This window comes from Callionymus lyra, chromosome 1, assembly GCF_982586985.1.
Source record: "Callionymus lyra chromosome 1, fCalLyr1.hap1.1, whole genome shotgun sequence".
NCBI lineage: Eukaryota > Metazoa > Chordata > Actinopteri > Syngnathiformes > Callionymidae > Callionymus > Callionymus lyra.
Genome location: NC_141818.1, coordinates 12505938 through 12521359, shown reverse-complemented (window position 1 = coordinate 12521359; position 15422 = coordinate 12505938). Strand labels below are relative to the sequence as shown.

At 40.7% G+C, this 15422-nt stretch overlaps 2 protein-coding genes across 2 annotated transcripts in view; one reads left to right on the top strand and one right to left on the bottom strand.

Moving 5' to 3' along the window:
- Positions 1-15422, bottom strand: part of iqgap2 (IQ motif containing GTPase activating protein 2) — a 28254-nt gene that overhangs the window by 1695 nt on the left and 11137 nt on the right. Inside the window, exons 6-35 of the mRNA XM_087794267.1 lie at positions 13273-13340; positions 13064-13177; positions 12784-12962; positions 12307-12394; positions 12063-12226; positions 11811-11898; positions 11569-11732; positions 11340-11500; positions 10839-10963; positions 10595-10758; positions 7748-7838; positions 7316-7483; positions 6721-6863; positions 6478-6648; positions 5573-5656; positions 5418-5489; positions 5259-5328; positions 4965-5173; positions 4751-4903; positions 4523-4686; positions 4240-4464; positions 3931-4071; positions 3411-3495; positions 3106-3338; positions 2890-3022; positions 2587-2689; positions 2377-2518; positions 996-1083; positions 727-939; positions 504-664 (exon numbers count right to left, since the gene is read on the bottom strand). Coding sequence (XP_087650393.1) covers positions 504-664; positions 727-939; positions 996-1083; positions 2377-2518; positions 2587-2689; positions 2890-3022; positions 3106-3338; positions 3411-3495; positions 3931-4071; positions 4240-4464; positions 4523-4686; positions 4751-4903; positions 4965-5173; positions 5259-5328; positions 5418-5489; positions 5573-5656; positions 6478-6648; positions 6721-6863; positions 7316-7483; positions 7748-7838; positions 10595-10758; positions 10839-10963; positions 11340-11500; positions 11569-11732; positions 11811-11898; positions 12063-12226; positions 12307-12394; positions 12784-12962; positions 13064-13177; positions 13273-13340 — 4164 coding nt within the window. The remainder of the gene's footprint in view (positions 1-503; positions 665-726; positions 940-995; positions 1084-2376; positions 2519-2586; positions 2690-2889; positions 3023-3105; positions 3339-3410; positions 3496-3930; positions 4072-4239; positions 4465-4522; positions 4687-4750; positions 4904-4964; positions 5174-5258; positions 5329-5417; positions 5490-5572; positions 5657-6477; positions 6649-6720; positions 6864-7315; positions 7484-7747; positions 7839-10594; positions 10759-10838; positions 10964-11339; positions 11501-11568; positions 11733-11810; positions 11899-12062; positions 12227-12306; positions 12395-12783; positions 12963-13063; positions 13178-13272; positions 13341-15422) is intronic.
- f2rl2 (coagulation factor II (thrombin) receptor-like 2) lies at positions 8784-10588 on the top strand. The gene is made up of 2 exons (XM_087794281.1): positions 8784-9032; positions 9106-10588. The coding sequence occupies exons 1-2, from the start codon at positions 8978-8980 to the stop codon at positions 10146-10148; spliced, it is 1098 nt and encodes a 365-aa protein (XP_087650407.1). The 5' UTR covers positions 8784-8977; the 3' UTR covers positions 10149-10588.

Sequence of the window (15422 nt, the reverse complement as noted above, 5' to 3'; positions counted from 1 at the left end):
TGATTTGTGGAGTAATACTACAGTGATGTATGGAGTAATACAATGGTGATTTGTGGAGTAATACTACAGTGACTCATGGAGTAATACTAAAGTGACTTGTGGAGTAATACTACAGTGACTAATGGAGTAATACTATGGTGATTTGTGGAGTAATACTACGGTGACTTATGAAGTAATACTATGGTGATTTGTGGAGTAATACTACGGTGACTTATGGATTAATACTATGGTGATTTGTGGAGTAATATTACAGTGACACATGGAGTAATACTATGGTGATTTGTGGAGTAATTGTAATAGTAACAATACATTGTGTCTGATAACTACTGGAAAGGCTTTGCTGTAATGGGATCAGGAGACGTTTGGAGACAGAACCCTGTAGAGGTTATATAGCAAAACAGTTATAACTGATTACATGACAGACACAAGCCTCGACTACATGTGAACAAAACTGTGTCAATGTTGAACGTAAACGTTATTCTCAGCCATACAGTCCAACTCACTTCCTGTTGAGGTTGTCCAGGCAGGTTTTGATGTAGGTGTCGTAATAGTTCATCTGCTCCTGGAAGAAAGACGTCTTGGAGTTGAGCGCCGTCAGCGTCTGCTGCAGCTTCACAAGCTCCGCCTTCCTCCTCTGCCGGTAGCGACGCTGGTAACGAATATCCTGCGATGGGGAACAATAACCTTGAGCTCGGGATTCACTTCCACTGTCGGAAAATGACCGACCTTGGAGACGTCATTGATGATGTCCTGGTATTTGTTGTCGGCAGAGACGAGGCAGGCCTGCTCCAGGTTCCTCAGGTTCCTCTGGATCTTCCTCTTCTTCTGCTCGATGGGAAGCTGACTGTCCTCCAGGACTGCCGGGCTGCTCTTCAGACCTTCGGGTGTTTGTGCGTCCTGGACCGCCCTCCGAGCCACAATCTTGTTGTGTTCCGTCTCCTGAAGACCAGAGCCGGTCGTAACGACGCAACAATGACTCTCAAACTAAACCCTACCTGACGAGGCGAAGCAGGAGCCTCCAGGATCTCATTCAAAGTCTCTCCTGGCTGAATACGAACCACATCCACGATCAGCTTCTTCGTCCTGAAAACAACAAACTCAGTTTAAAAACAATCAAAAGTCTTCGTGCAAACACACATATTTCAAGCACTTTCAAGACTTTTAAATGATTTAAATCTCCCTGCAGTCAGTATATAAGTATCATTTAAGTGAGACAGAATATTGAAAACACATCTTTAGTCCTTACAGACTTATTTGTCTAGGGTTTACCATGTGAATACGTTAGCATAGATTTTGCTAATAATCGTGAAGCAATAGTAGCATTAGCATCAGCTACTTCACATAATACAATTCTATTTAAGCCCATAAATTCAAGTTTTTAAAAACTTTTAAACCAAAAATACTGTAATAAAAACATAACCCGACTTCACACTAGTAAACATGTGAATATGATTTGACAAAAAACAACCAACTAGTTAGCATTTTAGCAGTTGTTGGTCATACGACACAGTTTTCCTGCAGTATATAGTTAAAAACAATAACTTGATCAAATTAAACAGCTTAAAATATTTCAAAAATAATAATGAATTAATAAATTACAATTATTTAAATCATAATAAGTTAATCATAATGACTTGGAACAACAGAGTGGCACAAACAACTCAGTTGACGTGACAAAACAAACAAACACAATTATGGCATATATTATCTTAGGCAAGATTTACAATGTCTAATGTCCACTTAAAATATCACAAACTAATTAAAACAAAATAATACAACTAAAGAGATTGAAAAGAGATAAAGCAGCTTGTTTTTATGTTGAATATATTGAAAACATCTTGCAAACATACATAAAACAAGATGACAAAATCGAAAACAGTGTCACAATTGTACGATTAAAATACACAAGAAAGAAGCATTTTGACAAATATATGCTACTAGAGAAAATACCATGTTCACTGTGAGATACACAACATCTCTGTAAAATATAGGTAAAAAAGGGGAGGGTTCTGGCCAATGTCAATTTTAAGAAATCTTGTTGATATAATAAATCATCCTTTTTTTAGGGTGTTAATTTGCACTGGAATTTTTCTCATCGCCAACATTCCGTAGATATTGTATTAAGAACAACTAAAGTCAGTGTATCTCTTATACTTTGAAACATTGTTCCAGGCTCACTGCTGCAGGTTTACAGGAAAGATAACAGCGTTGGACCGAGCGCTTCCTGTTGCAGCAGGAAAGAGGAGGACGATGTGTCGGCGGGTGATAGAGACAGAGAGACATGTTGTCCCACTGGCGCTCAGAGAAACATTTACTTTGAGCACAGAGACAGACTAGACTCCGGTAGAAACATATAAAGAAATAAACAAAACATACTTGGTCATCAAGGTCTTCAGATCCTTGTCGTCTCCTTCCAGCAGCTCAAACTTGCTGGTGAGCGTCAGAGAGATCTCAGTTTTGGCCTGTTGGCTGAGAACCGTCTCCTTGTTGGAGTCACTTGGAATTACAGCACCTTCTCCTGCACCAGAACGTTGTACATTTGAGTCATTGATTCACGTTCAGAAGTAAGTGAAGTAAGGATCGTACCCAACAGCATCTCTACATCTGGAACATCTCCGAGGTCCTGCAGGAGCTCGTGCAGCAGGTCGTTGTGATCTGGAGAAATGGCCTCCAAGTGTTCCAACAGCAGCTACGCACATGAAAAGTCCATCAAAATTTAGTCGAGGTCACTGAACATTAGTGAAACTATCCCTTAACTTCTTAAAATACATTTTACTTGAAAGTATAAGTTGACACAAGTTAAATAATATCTATAGTAACAAAGTCTGACTAGTCAAGGCATCAATCAATCATCTGACAGCTAGAGATTCATCCCAAAAAGATGCTCACTGAATGTGTGTTGATGATCTCCTCTATGGAGATGTAGATGATGGGTTTGCTCAGGGTCACCATGTCGGAATATTCATCTATGTTAAACTTCTCCTCTGGCTCAGGAACTTCACAGCAGGCCTGGAAAAAGTCCCTAAATGAAGAGAAATGCAAGAAGAAATGAAAAAACAATCACAATCAGACCCACATCACGTCAGATATTTCTCCTAATCTCACCTGAACTTCTCGTAGGTCTGGGAGATGTAGTTGTTCAGAGGCGTCAGGTGAGCGTTCTCCCCCTCGAACAGCTTGTTAGCAGCCGCGTGCTGCAGCATCTTCGCCACGGATCCCAGGTTCCGTCGCTGGTCCGAGTGCAGCTGTCCGCCAGCCGACATGTCGATGATGTCGAATCCGTCCGGAGCCACGATGGCCGGATTCATGTAGCGGTAGTAAAGCAGATTTCCTACGATCTGTCCGTTTAAAGTTCGAGTCAAAGTTAGTCAATCATGCAGGGAATGTAACTACAAATATATAAGTTCTACCTTCATCAATTCATCATCTGATGCGTCTGGGAACTTCTCATGGAGACAGTTCTTCAGAACTTTAGCGATGTACTTCATGCCATAACTGCAAGAAGAAATATTATTTCTGATCATTACATTTCCTTTAAAGTCAAATAAATTATTATTAAAGTGTGCATCAAGACTAGATATCTATTAATGCAGATTTTCTCTTGTCAATATAAGGCGCTTTACAAACAACCTCTACTTATTTATTATTAAGTAAGAACACAAAGTGTAACAGCACCATCTAGCGGTGACTTTCATAAGTCGTTAAAACGCGTGACTTTCCTCCAAAACAGCGATAATTGTTGCGCAAATTAGAAACTTATTATTCAAAAATAACTACATTATTTAATGGAAAATGTTTGTTTCTCTCTATACAAAGTCATAACTGAAAAAAAAAAATCACAGATATCCCATTAGTCTTGTCCAAACTATTCAGTCCTAATGATATTTCTTAGATGAGGGTAAATGTGTTTGAACTGAAACTCAGACTTACGGTATATCATCCAGTGAAGACACGATCGAGTTCAGAACTTTATCTGTTGCAGAGCGAAGAGCCAGACTTGAAGCCTCCAGTCTGTTCCTCACTTCCTCGTGAGACATGGCTTGCTCAGGGGTCACCTCGTACGGCATCTTACTGAAGGACAGCAACACAAAATCAAAAGTCAAACTTCTGATTAAAAACGTATTTAATTGGCACATTAGAAGGTTTAACAAAAACTAATTGTCCTTTTTAAAAAAAAACTGTCATTGATAAAATCTGCTATGAAAAAGTTAAAAATAACATAAAATATCCAACTCCCACCTGGCCTCTCCAGTTGCAGTCTCCACCTGGTTGACCCAGGCCTTGTAAACATCCACAGGGTTGGTGTTGATGCCCAGGTTCTTGTCCTCGATGAGGTCTTTGACGACGGGGGCCAGCAGCTGCCGGAGAGTGTTGTGGCCTCGGGCTCCTCTGTTGAAACTCACCACCATTTTGATGACGGTCGGGTTCCCCGTCACTATGTCCTGGATCTGGTCCACCTTATCCCTGGAGACAACACGGTGTTGGTATCAGCGGACAGAGATGTTGTCATGGTGCGTCTCACTTGATCTCCTCCTCCAGCGCCGTCTTGAAGAGCTTGAGCAGCAGATATTCCTCCCTCTGGTTGGAGGCGTAGTTGTACAAGGTGAAGATCACAGTGTCCATGAACTTGGTGGACTTGTTTTGTGGCATCTGGAATATAAGCTTGGCCAGGTAGGAGGGGTTGGTCTGAAATAAAAATAAATCAAGTTAATATATTGTTCTAAATAATCACATGTCCTTGAGAACTCACCTGGAGCAGGTAGAAGAGGTGCTGGTAGGCCTCCAGTTTTCTTCTCTTGACCTTGTTCAGGCCTTTGATGCCCAGTTTGTCTTCACCTGCCAGCTCATCCTTACTTGCCTTATTTTTCATGTTCTTCATTTTCTTATTATGGGATACCACGTCCTTTTCAAGAGAAAAAAAAGTTAAACAAAAGGCGAGATCAGACGTTTGTTAGGACCTCTACCTGCAGAGTGATCCTGTTCTTCACCAGCAGGCCGATCTTTATGTCCATGAGGTTCAAGTCTTTCTCCATCTGCTGGTTGGAGCGGATTTTGGTGACGACTTCCTCCCTCAGCCGTGTCACCTCCTGCTCCTCCTGCACGTCCAGAGAACTTTGCTCCAACAAGTGGACGAACTTGCGCACCACAGACAGAGGGGGGTCCTTGGCTCCGGCTAGAAATAAATAAACGTGTTAGTAAACCACAGAGACTCAGTCATGACAACATAACTTAATATGTCAAAATCAAAGTTGACTTACTGAGTGTTCTGTAGTCTTCTCTGGCTTTGTTGGCCTTCAGGAAAGCCTGGATCTTCACAATTTCTTTCTCCTGCACACGTTCATAAAGCATGAGTGTGACACACACACACACACACACACACACACACACATAGTATCTACTAATATAAAAGTACTCACATGCTCTTTGAAGTATTGCAGCCTCTGACTGTATTTGCGTTTGGCTTTCCACATTTTGACCCAAGATTGGAGCTAGAGAAACGTTTACATTTTTAATGTGTAATTATATGAAGACACAATGACTTAATTAATTTGTCACAATGAAAGAAAAATACCTTGACAATAGTGGCGACGTTACTTTGTAGAAGATGAATTCTCTCTTTGTACTCCTTTCGCTGTTTGTAGCCCTTCCAGCAGGCCTGTGGAAACAGTCAACATAGTTTAAATTCTCCTCAAAATGTCTTCAGAAGATTCTTCCAAATGTCATTGCAAGTAAAGAGAAAATTGGGGACACAGGTGGCCATTATGTTGTCCTCTTGAAGCCAGAGTGAAACTATAAAACCGATATTCTTTTAATTAGTAACACCTTTTTAATATATATTAGGGACTGAACCTATTTAAACATTTCTTTCTCCATATATCAACCACTTAAAATCACATTCTTAACATTGATATTATCATACAAATTGTAATGATATAAAAAAAACGTTTTTAAATCATTGTTCATTTTTTAATCTTTTCCTTCCGACTGCTCCCTTCAAGGGTCGCGATAGTGAATCAACCTCCTCCATCTAACCCTGCTCTCTTTATCCCCCTCTCTCACACCAACCAACCTCATGTCCTCTTTCATTACATCCATGAACCTTCTCTTTGGTCTTCCTCTAGACCTCCTGCCTGGCAGTTCTAACCCCAGCATCCTTCTAACAATATACTCCCTTCTCTGTACATGACCAAACCATCTCATTCTGGCCTCTGACCTTATCTCCAAAACATCTAACACGTTCCTATGATCGACTCATTCCTGATTACAGCATTTCCATTTTTCTTCCTCTAATTTTGTAAGTGGAAATGAAACTTTATTTGTATCGGCTTTTAGTTTCCCTGATCCCTTAGAAAGCTTGTTTACTAACCCCTGTGCCTTTCACCTAATCTTCACGAGGATAGATCATATATCGCATACATAAATTCCTTTTGTTAAATTCTAAACTGATTCATCAACAGCTTTTGCAGCATATTTTACCTGTAATTTGACGACATGTGGTTCTTGTTCACGCAGGTACTCCATTCTCTGAGCGTGTTTCCTTCTGACCAGGAAGCCTCTGACTCGGGCCTGCAGCTGGACTATGAGGCTCTCGTTGGCCAACCATAACTGCTCCCTGTTATAATCCACTGTGACACAGCTGACGACACCCTGAGGAGACAACGAGAGATGTCGCTGAACTATTGCTGCATTTAAATTAAGGTGTGAGTTTTGAAAATGTACCTGGATTTCATCTTTACTTAGCTGACCGGTGTTGGGGTCAAAATCTTCAGGCTGTTGCCACGAACCCTCTCCAGTCTCAAGGTTGTAGTAATAATTGTATCTGTCACGAACGCAGTGTGTCACCCACACGCCATCGGTGTTGCCTGGTAGATGATAACAATCATTATCTTAACAACCGAAATGAAAAACAGTTTTATCCTGTTTCAAAAGCTTGAAAATAATCTGAAGTAGCAGCTTTGTGGTCATAAATAATTGCGATTTTTACCATTTTTGTGTAAGCAGAGGTTTGTGGTTTGTATGCTGTTAAAATAAATATAAGTCTGGGTGTGTAACGGGTATTGTACGCATTCATGTGAATGTGTGAAAAGTATCAAATATATCAAATTATCTCAGTGTACACATTACTGACACAGTAGAATCCTTAGTATGTTACAAACTTAAAAAAAAATGTTTTAACCTGTTTTTACATAGTATTGCTGTGATTTTTTTAAGGAATTCTACAATTAAATCAAACTAAACCCAGGCAGCTTTAATATAATTTAAGTAAAAGTGTTAAATAGTGATCACCAACATGCAGTTTTATTATGATATTTACCCTCCTCAGCTTTTTCTATTTGCCTGTCGGACAGTTCAGACTGGTACGTGTCGGCGCACTCGGAGAGGACAGCTTTCAGTCCAGAGCAAGGAGACTGCAAAGCCTTCAGGGTTTTTTGGGAGTCTCCCTCTGCTACACTCTTGTTGATATTAGCTAACGCTCCAGCCACTGAAAATGCATGAAAACAATGTGAGAGGAAATTTAAACTGTACGGTTTAAGTACCTGTGAGATGGACAGAGAAAACATCTTTACTATAGGTAAACAAATCAACACGTCTCCATGGCAACATATTAAGAATCATAGTAATCAATTATTTTTTCAACTGTGTTTATGAACATATTTGAAAATCATATTATTGAGGGGTAAACAAAAAAAAGTACTATCATTTCACAGTTGCATAAATAAAAATGCTGAGCAAGCAAATGACATACATATGTAAGCCTCTTCTGCATCTTGGTTGGCTGCATGAACGGCCTCCTGGATCTGGTCCAGCCACAGAACAGCAGACTCATCTCCACAGCGCTAGTGTCAGATGAAAAGAAAGAAAGAGAAAACGATTCATTAAAGATGGCACATTATATATTTTATTAATGATTCAAGTTTTTTCATGTGGTGACATGACACTCGCAGTAAATCTATTCTAAAGCACTGAGACTTTTTTTTTTAAGGTACCAGGAAGATAAAACAAGATACAGAACAAACAGAAGCCTTTATTTCTTCTTTTTTTTAAAACAAATAGCAAATATCAACAGTGAAAGAGAGAATTTATGATATTGCTGTTATACCATTCGAACACTAGAGGGAGACAGACAAACTTTATATCCTATGGTTTGGGACTTCGAAAAAAAAAAAGATTTTACCCTATATTTAATATTTGAAGTTTCAAAATGGAAATAGAAGATAAACACTAGAAAAGTAACGAGAAACATAGACAGCAATTTAAATGGAAAGCAAATCCGTCTCTTAGTAAAACGTGTCTTTCCCAAGAATTAATCCACTATGATTGGCAGTTTTTTTTGTGTCTCACAATCAGTATATTTTTAACAGTTAAGATGTAGAAATGGTGGGCGTGTTTATCTAGCCTGACTCTTGGTTGGTTCTCAGGCTTACATAAAGACCTCTAAAGGGAACAGGTAGTTCCCCACTGTTTGGGAAGGAAGCTGCCATTAACAGATCCTAAAATAATCTTCAATGTTTATGTGTGTCTAACTGTTTCCTATTCTGCCAAAAAAAAAAGAGTAATTTCGGGAAGCAGTCTATAAAAATCCATCCTGATGTCTATTTTTAAACTAGTATAATCTCATCACTAATTAGAAAAGGTGATTTTTGCATGGCACTTATTTTTGGTGACTTGTTTATAGTTACAGCTGCCGATAAGGCCGAAGGACACGTTCCACTGGCTCAGCAAAGCTGTGCATGCTACTGACGCAAACAGATGGGAATTCAGGAATTCCGGGACAGGAAACGTGCTCAGCAGCGCTGCTGGACGTGCACACCCCTGCAGTGCCCTGGTGAGAGGGCCGGAGAGAGCACACGGTCACAGCAGCTGCGTCCCACTACAGAGATGCACAACAACAGCAGAAGTAAACACAGAAAGACTTCTCAACGGATTTAAGGTGGAAGTGAAGATCGGGATCTTATCGATCCGTCCTGCTGGAGTGATGGCTGACCTCCTGTCTGGATTACTCGTTTGTCTACTGGCAGTGCCGACTCAAGGTGAGTGACACCATCTTTGTTCTTAGATAAACATCTCTCTTCTGACTACGTTTCCTTGTTTTCCATATTAAAGCAACAGGAAACATAAGCAGGAACGGCTCAACCGGTCTGACACCGAAAACTTTAAAGGGGAGGCTTCTAAAAGAAAACCTAACCGGCGCTCACCCGCAGCTGGACTTGTACCCGGAGGACACAGTCACGGCGTACACGACAGGCGTGCTGAGCAACTGGGTGATACCTTCTGCTTATATTGTTGCCATGCTGGTGGGGATTCCCTCAAACGCCTACATCCTGGCCTTTCTCCGGGTCAGAATGAGAGCCAAGACTTTATCCACGGTGATCCTCTACCTGAACCTGGCCCTGTCCGACCTGCTGCTCTTGCTATCGCTCGCCCTGCGTGTCCACTACCACTTCAATGGAAACGACTGGATATTCGGGGAAGCCTCGTGTCGGCTCATCACGGCTCTGTTCTACGGGAACGTGTACTGCTCGGCCCAGACGATCGCCTGCATCAGTCTCAAGAGGTACCTGGCGGTGGCCCGCCCGTTCCTCTACCGACGCTTGGCTAAAACTGCGCTGGCCATGTGGATGTGTCTGATCGTGTGGATCCTGTTCGTGGCGGCCATTGTTCCCGAGCTGCTGGTCAGACAGAGCTACCACATTATTCAACTGGGGGTCATGACCTGCCATGACGTGCTTCCAGTCGAAGAGAGATCCTACAGACTGATGGTGCAGTTCAGGCTGGTACTGGTGTTCCTGGGCTTCATCGTTCCTTTCTTCATCTGCATCTACGCCCACCTCGCCGTCATTTTCCACCTCGGACAGTCCGGGTGTGACTGGCGACCTTTTATCAGGGTCAGCTCTCTGGTGTTCATCATCTTCGTCATCTGTTTCTTGCCCAGCAGCGTCTTGCACATCGCCCACTACATCCGTCTGTTTTCCAGCGGAGACGACCGACTGTACGAGTACTACAGACTGGCCGTGTGTCTGTGCTGCTTCCACAGTTGTTTGGACCCTTTCCTGTGTTTGCTCATTTCAAAGACGGCCGCATCGGAGCTACAGTTTATCCCCCTCCGCAGGATACCACAGAGACTGGCCATTATGATGTTTAACTGAGCTTGAGAACAAACACAGGAAGTACACACTGACTGTTGTGACCGGGAATCTGAAATAAAGGTTCTGCACGTGTGCAGTTCCCAAAATATATCAACAGGATGTACATTTCAGTTCAGGCTTGTTTGTGAAAAGTTTAGGAAAGTAGAATTATTGATGCAAGGAGTAGTAAGAAGTGTCCCCGCTATGATTTAACGTGAAGCTGTTGACAAAACTCAAAACAAAGAAGAAGAAAGAAAAAGGTTGAACAAACGTAGTTCACAGCTTAAAAAATAAGCAAATAATCAGGTCGAGGGTGAAAAGGGTGGGGAAGACCGCCATGAAAACTCACTTCAATAATATGACGAGGATATATGTATATAATAAGTGATATTGTAAAAAGTTGGTAATATATATTAATGACCGGGACATTTATCGGATTATTTTCAATTTAAGAGCAGAAAAAGTACCTGACAGAGAAGCTGCTTGTTGTACAGGAGAACATCATGATAGTGTTTGGCAGTTGCTGGTTTCACTCCAGACAGTCTTGCTGTAGGAAGAAGCAAAGCCTCCAGTGTTTGCTGATGATCGCCAGAGTTCAGAGCCTCATTGATCTCAGCAATAGCTATGATGCCTGTGAGAGAAACATGATTAAATCAAGTCATCGTCCAGATGTCATGTATGAAAAATGAAAAATAAAAAATAAAAACTTACGCTCATGCTCCTCATGGACCTGAATGTTGACTGAGTCAATGCACTTTTGCACATCATTCCAGGTGAGAAACTCTTGTCCATTAGCCAGAGCCTCGGCCCGCTGAGTGATGAGAGTGTCGGCATACCTGAAGAGACACATTCAGAAAAACGTCACACTTTGATCTAAAAATGAATCTAATGGCAGCAGTATGGAGAATTAATTATATCATGTGTGATCAGGTAACATTTACCTTTTAATTAAAATACAATGTTTTTGCAGATGCTTTACAATAAATTCACATTTTACACTGATCACGACAATAATCATAATAAAGAAAAGCAATTTAACTCTAGTTGATCTGCAGCATTCTAAGGTTATTTTTATTAAAACTTTATCACTGTTGTCTAAAAACCACAACACCTCAATAATAAACTATTTGTGCTATTTATCCTGAGAAAATCCAGAAAAAATAAACCTAAACTGGCTATTTTCTAGTAAGAAGTCAGAAGGTCAGATCTTACTTGTTGAGGTTGTCTTGGTCCATGTTGGTGAAACCTAACGGAGAATCTGTGAGTTGTTCGATGACAGCTTGCGGATCTTTTGTGTCCAGCACTTCATTCAGGACCGCTACAGCCGACAGCATCTCCACGGCGACGCTCAGCTCCTCGTGGTTTAGGCCGGACTGATGGAGACACAAGATTTAAATAAGAAAGTGAGACGAGCTTGAGCGAACACGTGCGTCCTCATTACTCGTCCTCCTTGCAGCTGAAGGCTGAAGAGCTCGTTTTGGTAGAGATTGGCGGCGGGTTGGTAGACGATCGGGAGTTGTGCTTCAGGGTTCATCAGCTCCTGCACCGTGTCCTCTGGGTTGCCCAGACGGATCGCAGTGTTGATGGCTGCAACCGCCTCCGTTTCTAGTGAAAGAAAAAAAAAATCTTCTTGAGACATAACTTCAACCTTTAACTTCTGAATCTCAGCTCAAATGTCCTCACTTCTCTTTTCGGCCTCAGCAAAGTCGTTGCAAGAGCTGAGGACTCTCTGGATCTCCTCCTTGTCCACCATCATCGTTTTCCCACTGTCCTGCAGATTGTATAAGACACATGTGTTCCATGTTGATGACCCATAAAGACCAGTGCTTAAGAAGAAACCCAACAGTTTAAAACAAAGCTATAAATGAACAATCAACACCAGCTTATGTATGAAATATATTACGTGTAAGTTTAAGATAACTTGACAAAGTGTACCTTTGTCTTGTGTTGGCAGTAGGTTGTGAAGTGTTCCAGGTACCAGTGACGGTAGGAATCCTGAACACCCAGCAGGGCCAAAGATTCAAGCCTCAGTGCAGCCAGGAGGGCGACCTCATCCTGGTCGGAGACCGCCTGGTTCACCTGCGTGACGGCCGTTTGAACTGCGAGGAGGAGATACATTTGACATTGAAACCATCCTAAAAAGCTTCGCATTTTTGTAAACCCTGAACTTGTTTCTAACCGTTGACAGAATCGACGCAGCCCTGAATTTCTTGTTGAGTCAGCAGCTCCTCATACATATCTCTTTCCTCTGTAGACAGTGTGGAGTTCTAAAGAAAAAGAAAATTAAAAAGGGTATTAATTTGCATTTATTTGGATGTATATTGGTGTGTTGTGTTTTCACTGGAATGTTTAAACGTGTTTGCAGACTGGTAGATGAAGGGGAGTTGAGCTGCAGGGGGGGGGATTTGCTAAAGTTCAGCTGACTCTGCAGCCGCTGGAATGTGCTGGCGATGCCTGTGAATTCATTCCATGACAACAACTTCATATAAGAAAACAACTTCAACTCACCTATTCAGTGTTCACAAGTGGATTCAAAATTAAAGTGTATATTTATTATCCTGTGTGTGTCCACCAATACCTCAATCTGGTTTTGACCGTTTCACGATCACCTTGACTCTTTATAATTTAATTACGTGTATAAAAAGGCGACTCGTACCCTCCTCGACGACTGGTGCTGCTTCCGACCTTTGGCCTGGCTCAGCGTGTCCTGATACTCTTGAGGAAGATTGCTCTCGACGTTCCTTAGCATTGCATTGGGATTATTGAGGGCAGCCATCGTCACAGATGCCTGACCCTTGTTAATGGCCTCGTTGATGGCGATGACAGCAGCGTGCACTGCATCAGGAGGAGAATCATTAGTTACAGAGAAAAGAGCAGCACGGAAGTGCACTGCATTAATATGACCACCTGACGCCACTAAGACGTCAACAACTTACAGGCGGCTTCGTCCACCGAGAGCTCGTTCGCGAGGATACCACCGATTTTGCTAAACGCTGGCATTTGAATTCCATATTTTTCCAGTTCGCTCCTCATGTTGCTGATCTCTTCCTCTGTAGCACAACAAATACAGAGATGACTCACGTTCTTATGATCATGATATATATTATAAGTATTATTTATCCATCTGTCTGTCCATGCATCTTACCTGTGAACGCAACTTTCCCCAACAGGTCCTGGATCTGCGGGGCAATTCCCAGTTTGTACAAGTACAAGCTGAAAAAAACCAACAACTTTAAATCTTGTCCAGTGACCCAAGTACACTTAAATATCAAAGTTGTTTTTTTTTTAGTCAAAATATCTGAATACAATAGCTATAAGATAAAATCACATACAGCGAAACATTTCAGTCGGATATAAAAACTTGTTCTGACGGTGCAACATGGAAATAAATACATTCTTAATAAGAGAGAAAACATTTTGTACTTCCAGATATTTTAAATATTTAAAAACAAGTCAAGAAAAAAAACTATGGAAACTGTTAATATTAGATAAAATAACTACTTATTTAAAATATAAATTAAAATATATAGTATATACATTCATGTCAAGGATGACACACTTATCTACAAATGTAAGACACAGATGCTCCACAATACACATTAGGGTTCAAATGCAGTATAAATGGAGGGGACATTAAAAAACATTCAAGAAAATAAAAATGTTGGGGGGGGGGGGGGTTAAAAAGACTATGCACCTAGAACTTGTATTGAAAACATCTTATTCCGAGTCGTATGAAAGTCATTAGGTTTTTAAGAAGATTCTCTGTTATTTAATTTTCTTCTCTGTTAATATTTTTTTAAATATTAAACATCTTGTTTCAAGAAATAAATCAAATATTGATTGAAAACTGAAGCTCAACAACATTTTTTACTAATTGTTAGCATCATATCGCGTTTTCTTCTTTTTTTTATTGAACATTTTAATTCTGAGGTCTGTTTTAACCTAAAATCCATTCAAAAAGATTGATCGATATTTATGTGTGTCATGATTTATCCACTAGGGGGAGATGTTTGCCAGGTTACAGCCGTAGAAACAGCGAGTAGTTGACGGAGCAGGTGGCTGGTAACTTCATAAAACTTTCATCTTCCTGCAGGTACCTGATAAGAGGCGATAAATTATAGATACTTGAGCCTGAACAACAAACCAGCTACGGTCCTTTTTTTGGAGCCGTGGCCTATCCTGCACTTTGCTCAGACCGTGTCTGTAAACATAAAATAAACTCTGTCCTTGGGGACACATGGGACTTTAGACTAGTATTTAAAGTCTGTGGGGGTTGTGTTTGGCGTTTGGCAGGTATTTAGTTTTGGTAAGAGGCGCCTCAATTGACTTACAATGAGTCAACAAGCGGAGTTATTACAGACACTCAGCTGACTAACTTGACTCATCTAGGCCGTCACCTTAAAACTAAAGTTCAGAAACATCACTGGTGAGAAGTTAAATGGACGGTCGGTGCAGAGGGACCCTCAGCTGCACTTGCAGGAAGGAAGAACACGTGTGCATATATATATAGAGGGAAGGAAACTAATTCTCAAAGGGCCAGCGTGAAACACTACAACAGAGAAAAACAATCCCATCAGCTCAACTAACCACTCCCCACCACAAGTGACAACATGGGTCACAGTTCAACCACAAAAACACAATAAAACACACAATATACATCTCTGTTTAAGAACAAAATCTAAGAATATAAAGGTCAGTGAAGATGCATCATGGCTTTAGATCATTATATGTATCATATCATTACAAATACAAATACAAATACAGCAAGAATGCGCAACCCCGTGGTCAGAACTCAAAAATGATAGTTGATTTATTTAAAAAAAAAAAGAAGCTGGTGATTCAGGGAAAAAAAAGATGCAAATCAACATAAAGATTTGCATCATTTTTGATGACATCAAGAAACGAAGCATACAAAGCTAAAGAGTATTTAAGATATGGAATATTTGACCAACATCAGATGATTACATATGAAAAACAATCTTAAAATAAAAGTGTGCAGATTCGGAATTGAAGCAGATAAATAGGACATTTCTGTGGTCGGCAGCACGTTACACTTGTGACGAATCAGATATCTGTGAAGATACAACCAAACCCACTTCTACAAAAAACTCAATTTCAGTTCCTCGTTTGAGTTCATTTTACACAATTTCACGAACCCTTTGTTTTAGGTCTGAATAGTTTATTTAATTTCCTAATTTAAGGAAATGTTTCTTAGTCGCACGAGGTCTAGGTGCATCAACATACTAATTCCTAAATATATATTTTACAACAAAAGAAAAGCATGGGTTAGTTGGT